The following is a 7,914-nucleotide window of genomic DNA, read 5'->3' on the forward strand; positions in this document are numbered from 1 at the left end:
CCTGGGGGTCACTCAGCGGGGCCGGGCCCTGCCCCCCTCCATACCCTGCCTGCGGGACCCCATCCCGGCGTGGTACTCACGCTTTCCCTGCGCGGGAGTGCCCTGAGGTACCGAGGTGGTCTGCGCCTGCCGCCGGCTCTTGCCACCGCCTCCGCGGCGCTGTCCGCCGCCGCCACCACCCCCTGCCGCTGCAGCCCCCAGGCAGAGAGCGAGCAGCGCCAGCCGCCACACTGCGCGGCACGGCATCCTGGCGCGGCACGGCATCCTGGCGCGGCACGGCATCCTGGCGCGGCACGGCACGGCCAGCGGCGCCGCTCGCAGGCAGCCCGAAGAACGGGACAGCAGCGCCGCCCGGGAGCTATATAGGGCGGGCGGCGCGGGAGGTGGGGAGCCCGTTGCCGCCCCGGCGCCCATTGGCCTCGGAGTCGCCGGGGGCCGGGTGGGGGCCGCCGCTGCCCTGTCGAGAGCAGGCGACCTGACCCGGCCGCCACAAAGAGCTTAGCCGAGCCGAAGCGGGCGGGTCGGTTCTGGGCTGCAAAGGGAGCCCGTCCTGGGTGGAATGCCCGTCCCCGTAAGGAGAGCTGACTGCAAGGCGGTCGTGCCATTTTGTAGAACATTTGGCTTAACAAAATGGCTTTTTTTTTTAGGGGGAGACAAACTTTCTCTGAGCTACGCTGCCTGTAAGTTGATACCGCTCCATTCGGGAGGAATAATGTTCTGCATGAAGGGAGAAGGTGAGGAGTAACATAGGTACAGTGTTGGAAATGAGAAGCCCAAAGCGATGCTTTATCTCCTAGTGACTCAAGGTTAATATGTTTCATACCTCACTTGGAAAGAAAAATCCCGATTGGTTACATTCTGTTCAAAAATATAACAGCCTCTTTCTCTGACTTTATTTCTTGCTGCCCAAGATCAGTTCTGAGAACAAAATAAAAGTGAAAAAAAAAAAAAAGAAATGCTAGGATTTGACCCCATTTTAAGTCACTCCTTCAGTGATCTAATGTAACCCTGCTGAATACAATTTCTGGCATTGTCTTTCCCCTGTCTTCTCATAGCCATCTCTACTGTTCGGGGGTGCCTCTTTTCCATTGTTTGAAGGAGAGAAGAGAGCGTGCACTGCCATTGTGGAAGCTGCTAGTGAGCAAAGAACGGTGTGCCCCATCCTGGTCCAGTGCCTGCACCAACACTCAAGTTCAGATCATATAGGAAGGTCATATTGCTAACCATCTTCCTGACCCTCAGGCATAGAGTCATAGAATCATAGAATTGATTCTAGGTTGGAAAAGACCTTTAAACTCACCAAGTCCAACCGTTACCCTTGGGATTATTAATCTAGAAGTCTGATGTGATTCCTGATGTGTTAAAGCAACTCTCCAGAAAAATGTGTGTGTGGAGTATACTGCAGTGTTTCCAGACATCTTAAACTGAATATCCGCAGGTCTCCATAAGAGTTCTTCATCAAGTTGAGCTCCAAGCTCTTATTTCCACTTACTGTCAAACAATTGTATTATCTCTATGGAAATAGAAGCAGTAATATCTCACTTGGGATGAAGACTCTTTCAGTAGGCGGTGTACAGATCCAGCACCTGCTTTGTGCCAGGAAAGCACATAGTTGTGATGTCAGGCAGCTGTTTTCAAAGAAATTTCTATTCCTCTATGAGGAGTGCCCACAGACACATTAACACAAGCTTCCCTGCTGAAAACTTACTGGAAACTGAAACCTGAGCTTGCAATTGAGGTGAGCTCAATCCCATCTCTCCTAGTTTTTATTTTTAGATGTACTGTGCTGCAGTTTTTTGTGATTGTTGAGTTACCAGACACTTCTCAAAATAATCACAGTACTAAGGTGACCATAGCAAGAGAGAGCATTAGATTTTGGAGCAGTGAACATCATCATAAACTAGCAAATATCTGGTTTCTTAAAATGAGAACCTGCTTTCAGAAAGTGTTCCTGCTATTCTGTGACCTAAGATAGGAAGCATCATCTTCAAATTCCAGCTTATGACATATCTGGAATTCTCTGATAAAAACAAGGTGGAGAGCACATTGTCAGAAAATGATGCTGTATGACTCTTTGTAACTGGGGTCTACTTTACCTATCCTGCTCCAAAGGAAGCATTACTGAGTGGAAATCAGTGCAAGAGAAGAGTTTTCCTTCCAGGAAACTTGTATGTGCAGTGAGGAGGCAATTTTAGGCTATTTTATCCAGTCACTGTGTATAGGTCTTGGTCAAATTTTCAGTTCAGTTTCTTCTGCTCAGTATGCAATGTAGTGCCAGTGAGTATGCAAACATGTCCTCCTGTTAAGCTCAGTTGACATGGAAAAGGTAATGAGGAGTCTTCAAGTATAGGAAGATTATAAATAGGCAGATTATAAATAAAAAATGCCAGAGGAAACCTGCTTAAAATGTAAGAGAAGAGGTAATCCATAAGAACAGGCTATGGTGGAATGAGCAAACATGAGGAAGCAACCAGCAGTCCTCACTGTGGAGAAAGAGCCTGTGGGTGCTAGATGCAGTGCAAACAGAGCCCAAGTGTTCTCCAGGGAGTTTATAACCTCTGTAAGTCTTGGCATTGGATGACAAGAGTCCCTGCTCCCAAGAAAAAAGACTTTTAGATGCATTTCCAGGATGCTGCTTTTGGTGACCCCCGTTTCCAGCATGCTTTTAGCAACTGTTTTAAAATGTCATTTAAAAGGTTTGTATACTTGACACACTTCTCATGAAGGCTAAATGATGGACATGGACCTCATTTCCCATGGCTGCTTCAAGTCCAGTTCATGTTAAGCTTGCACTGCACCTAGGTCTTCAGGGACAGTTCTAAGTATTTACACAAACCTGAAAATGGAATTCACTCTGAAAATTGAATGAGAAATACAGTGTTAGCAAGTATGTGACTGTGTCACATGCTTTCCATGGCATTAGTTATGCAAATGCTGCGTACAAATGTACACAGGGACAAACTTAAGATTCTCATTTAAGAAAACGTTAATGGAAGCACACAAAACACAATGATCATTTTCAACATTGCTAAATTAGTTTCTTTCATAGCCATTATTTGTTAGCAGCCAGAAACAGTCTTACAAGTCCTATCTCAACACCACTTGGGACAGCCTGGTTTCACTTCTAAATGAATCTGACAGTAATTATGACACTAACATGTAGTAATTGTCATATTGCATGCTGTTAGACTTTCTGAGATGTCTCTTATCAATTTTGGGAAATGGTTGTTGACTCCTTTGTCTGTTCTGCTGTCAGTTCCCCCCTTGAGCTAACAGAGCATGGAAGAGCAAGAAGATTCACCTGAAGACTTTCTTAGGATGAGATCAGTTTGAATTTATAACCACCCTTCTGTGGTTTTTGCATCCAAATAAGGATTAAGTATGTCCTAAACCACTGCCTTAGCCATGGGTATTCTGATTCATGGTTTTCTTCTGCTGAAATCCTAACTTTTTAACTCTTGGTTAGAACAGGCACACACCCTTATAAGTTTCCCTGACTATTGTTGCTCTGTTGTGTTGTTTTGCAGATAAACCTCTCCACTGGATCGACTTGATTTCCTTTACTGCACACACTCATGGGGGGCTACATGTGTGACTATGAGCACAGTCTGTCCCTGTAACCATTCTCCTGCAAATTCCAACAGCAAAGTGGGAAGATGAATCAGTACAGAAAGGACCAAGCTAGGTCACTTGTTATTCTTTCAGCAACATGGGCTTAATCATCCCCTCCTAAAATTATCACTCAGAGGAACAAGAACCATAAAGACAAGAAGTCAGGATTCCTCTCCTTGACACAGGGAGACCATTAAGCTCTTCCTGCAGTTCCCAAATATTTTGCAAGAACTCCTCTTGCGAGCTGAAAATTTCTGAATCATCACAATTTCAAGTCTGTGGTTTTTGTTAGGTCACAGCAAAATTCATTTCAGAGGCTTTGCTGCACAGTGCTTCATTCACTCTTGAGTGTCTCATCCAGGAATCTGGAACATCGCTCTTTAAATGAAATCCGTTCCTTCTGCCTGTTAACAGTGACTTCAGTGGTACGTAACTTTATGTGGCTTGCAATGTAGGAATGAATTTCATTGTGTGTAAATGGGCCATGACTGGGCATTAATTAGATCCTTGGCACTCTCCATGGAAATTCCCTTCTCCCAGTCTTACCTAAAATATTGTTCAGTGTCATCAAAGCAGAAAAAAGCATTTTCTTTCTCTAGCTATCCAGCGATTATGTTACTTGGTTTGGTCTACCTGAACTGTTGCAGTTTGCCAGTAATGAGAAGTTCACAGCCACAAGCCTTGTTTTGCAGTTGTGTCTGCACTACTATGAGCCCCAGGCATTCAACACTCCTGAGTCACTCTCTGCAAAATTAGAGGAAAAGCTTTGCACGCAGGAGGGAGAGAGATTTTCACCCTTTTCCAGGTAGAGAGGTTCTTTTGGGAATTCTGATTGTTTGTTTGTTTTCCTGATTCTTTAAGGAGGAATCACATACAAAGTTATTTAAGAATGAAAACTGAGATTCTTCACTATGAGGGTGCTGAGGCACTGGCACAGGTTGCCATAGAAGCTGTGGCTGCCCTATCCCTGGCAGTGTTCAAGGCCAGGTTGGATGGGGCTTGGAGCAACCTGCTCTAGTGGAAGGTTCACCCCCATGGCAGGGGTTTGGAACTGGACAAGCATTAAGGTGCCTTCAAACCCCAACCATTCTAGGACTCTATGATTCTGACATGCTTCCTAATGAACTTCAAGAAAAATCAGAACTCTCATGTCATTGTGAATTGCCAGGGAAGTACCATGGGACAGACCGTTGTTCAGAAGAAGCTTTTGGAAAGGCAAACCATCTTGAGATAGCTGCAAATATATTCTTCATCACATTTTGAGATGTTTGGCAGAGATTTTCACAGATGTCTGAATCCTGTTGCCCTAAATCCTTTGGAAATCCCAGCCTGATGCACTGCTGGGGAAGTTCTGCAGCACTTCTGAGAACTTGTCAAGACAGCTCTGGAAATCTGAATCAGCATTTTGGGATGTGCCATGAGCACCATTGAACCAGGCTGCATGACCTTTCTTGAGACACCAAGCATGGGGTTGCCAGCTCTTGAAAGATGTTATTTTAGGCAGACTTGGAACTAGTTCATTTTAATGAAGGATGTTCCATGTTCCCAGTTGATGTCTGCTCTGCTCAAAGGAAATCCCCCTCTAACTGGCTTCTTGTGCCACTTATTTTCCTCCTGTCAGAGGTTAAGCAGCCCCTAAGGACCACTGCAGGGAACAGGCAAGCCTTCTCTTCCTCCTTACATGGAAGGAGATGGGATCCTGCAGCTTTTCCTCAAAGCAGAGAGAGCTCCAAAATGCCCTGAAACAGGGCTACCTGAGACAAAATGTAGTAGAGAGTATGGCTGCAGGGAGCACGGGGGATTACACTGCTGTAACAGATCAAGTATGAGGAGGCAGAAGCCTCCTTCAATCCAGTACAAGCCTGTAAACATCAAGCATGGACAAAGGAAGGGAAAAAGGTATGACAGCTGGAGAAGTGCAGTTTCTTCTGACTGTTATTTGCTTTTTAATCTCTGTGTTTTGGCTAAAATCCCACCCACTGGTGGTAATAGGGTAAGGCTGCTAATTTTTGTGTCTGTTGCTAATTCTTGTGTCTTGTGTCTGTTCTGTCATTCTTCTGTCATTCTGTCATTCTTGTCATTACAGGTTTCTAACAATAACTTGACTTTTGAGTAATAGTTTTTTCTTCTAAAGAAAGGACAACAGTTAGTTACATCCATGTTCTGAGCATAACTTGCATATCCCTCAAAGCACAGAAACAGAATTGAAACCCTCCCTTTTTTCCACTGCAGTCTTACAAGTACAAAAGCGAAGTTAAATAACAGTGATATCACCACCAGCAGCATGAGGTGAACTTGGCCACAAACCCTGGTGTTTGAGTGCAATAGCTTTTATTCTCTCCCAGTGAATATGGCAAATCACACTGAGTCTTGTTTGTTTTTAGGCAGGCCTGGTCAACATCCAGAAATAAATGCTAGTGCTGGGTTGAGCTTGGCTTGCTGCAAGGAAGTTGAATATAATGAGCAAGCAAACAGCTATTTATTATGATGATTATGGGGGAGTGCATAAAGGGTTGAAATTAAGAGTCACAAAGGGCTGAACTGAGCCAGGAGCATCCAGAAAGAAAATACTTTGGCTCCAAGCTGCAGTTTGTCTGCTGTTTCCATCTTACCCCTTCCTCCCAGCCATACATGCAGCCAATGAGTGTGGATAGTTCTTTGCTGCCAATAGTTTTTGAGGGTTTTCCTTTTTTTTCCCCCTTCCCCTCTTTCTTTTACTGTTGGTAACCTGATTTTTTGGCTGCACTCTCACATGAGAGAAGCTTTCACTTGCTTTTTCAGCCCTGCCCAGAAGTTCTCGTTGGCGGCCTTTTATACTTTCCAGCTTCTGAGGAAGAACGTGGGTCTTCTCCTTGTCTTCATTCTCACTTTCTTTTCCCTCCTCTTCCACCCTTTCCCTTTCAGTACTCCAGGTCTCCTGGCCAGCAAGATGTTCCTTGGTTTCTGATGTATTTATTTTAGCTTGGCTGTTTCTGTGGCCCAGCAATAGTGTCACTTCTCCTGTGGGATGTTCACAACTATTCCTCTGCTGTGGGTGGGAATCCAGCCCAGAGTGAGGCCCAGTAAGGGATGTTTCTGACTTGTTCAAACCCATTGTGGAAGATGAGTTTTTAACAAGAAATTTTAGTAAAGCAGGCTGGAACTTCATTTTGCGTTCATTACTTAACTCATTCTGAATCTGAAGTCAGGGCCTCTTACAGGTATGATTCTTACCTAGGGAGCATTGCTAGTGGAGACCTTTCGTCCTGTATAAGCATAGATATTGGTAAGATTTATTTCCTCCAAAGTCACTTTTATTGGAAATGTCGAACTGTAAAGTCAGGCTGAGAAAGGGAGCTACCTCAGTCCTATGTGTCATTGTGTAACTTTCTGGTGTGGTTACATGTTAAAATCTATATGTGCTTTGAATAATTTTTATTTTTTTGAAAGCTGTACCTCATGGAAGAGAAGTTTCTACACTGACTCAGAGAATTTCTGCTCTCTCATTAATCCTTTTAATTAATTCCTTACTTTCAGATTTATTTTTTTTTTTTTTTTGCAAATAAAAGACTGACTAGGGACAACGTAGGCCCTCTCCCGAAGCTATCGGAAGAACTGACTACCCTGGATTTGGGGAAGGCTGAGGTTCTCAATGATTTCTTTCCCTCAGTCTTCACTAGCAAAGGCTCTGACCGCACCACCCAGGTCTTGGAAGGCAGATGCAGGGACTGTGAGAACGAAGATTTTAGGCCCACTGTAAGGGAAGATCTGACTTGAGACCATCTTAAGAACCTGAAGGTACACAAGTCCATGGGACCTGATGAAATCCACCTGTGGTCCTGAAGGAGCTGGCGAATGAAGTTGCTAAGCCACTGGCCATCATATCTAAAAAATCACAGCAGTCACGTGAAGTTCCCGACAACTGGAAAAAGGGAAATATAACCCCCATTTTCAAGAGGGGGAAAATGGATGACCCGGGGAATTACAGACCAGTCAGTCTCACCTCTGTGCCTGGCAAAATCTTGGAGCAGATTCTCCTGGAAGGCATGCTAAGGCACATGAAAAACAGCAAGGTTCTTGGTGACAGCCAGCATGGCTTCACTAAGGGGAAATCCTGCCTGACCAATTTGGTGGCCTTCTATGATGGGGCTACAGAACTGATGGACAGGGGTAGAGCAGTTGATGTCATCTACCTGGACTTGTGCAAAACGTTCGACACTGTCCCACACGACATCCTTGTCTCTAAATTGGAGAGACATCAATTTGATGGATGGACCACTCGGTGGATAAAGAACTGCCTGGATGGTGCACACAAAGAGCCTA

The 7,914-nt window shown here is 44.9% G+C and overlaps 1 protein-coding gene across 5 annotated transcripts in view; it reads right to left on the minus strand.

Moving 5' to 3' along the window:
- FN1 (fibronectin 1) overlaps nt 1–275 on the minus strand; it is a 55,395-nt gene extending 55,120 nt beyond the window's left edge. For all 5 annotated transcript variants that reach the window (XM_062603341.1, XM_062603373.1, XM_062603362.1 and 2 more), the window contains exon 1: nt 81–275. In XM_062603341.1, coding sequence (XP_062459325.1) covers nt 81–264 — 184 coding nt within the window. In that variant the 5' untranslated portion in view covers nt 265–275. The remainder of the gene's footprint in view (nt 1–80) is intronic.
- Between the last annotated feature and the right edge of the window lie 7,639 nt (nt 276–7,914).

This window comes from Pezoporus occidentalis, unplaced genomic scaffold (assembly GCF_034315485.1).
Source record: "Pezoporus occidentalis ecotype Australia unplaced genomic scaffold, CSIRO_AGI_Poc_V1 ctg118, whole genome shotgun sequence".
Taxonomy (NCBI): domain Eukaryota; kingdom Metazoa; phylum Chordata; class Aves; order Psittaciformes; family Psittacidae; genus Pezoporus; species Pezoporus occidentalis.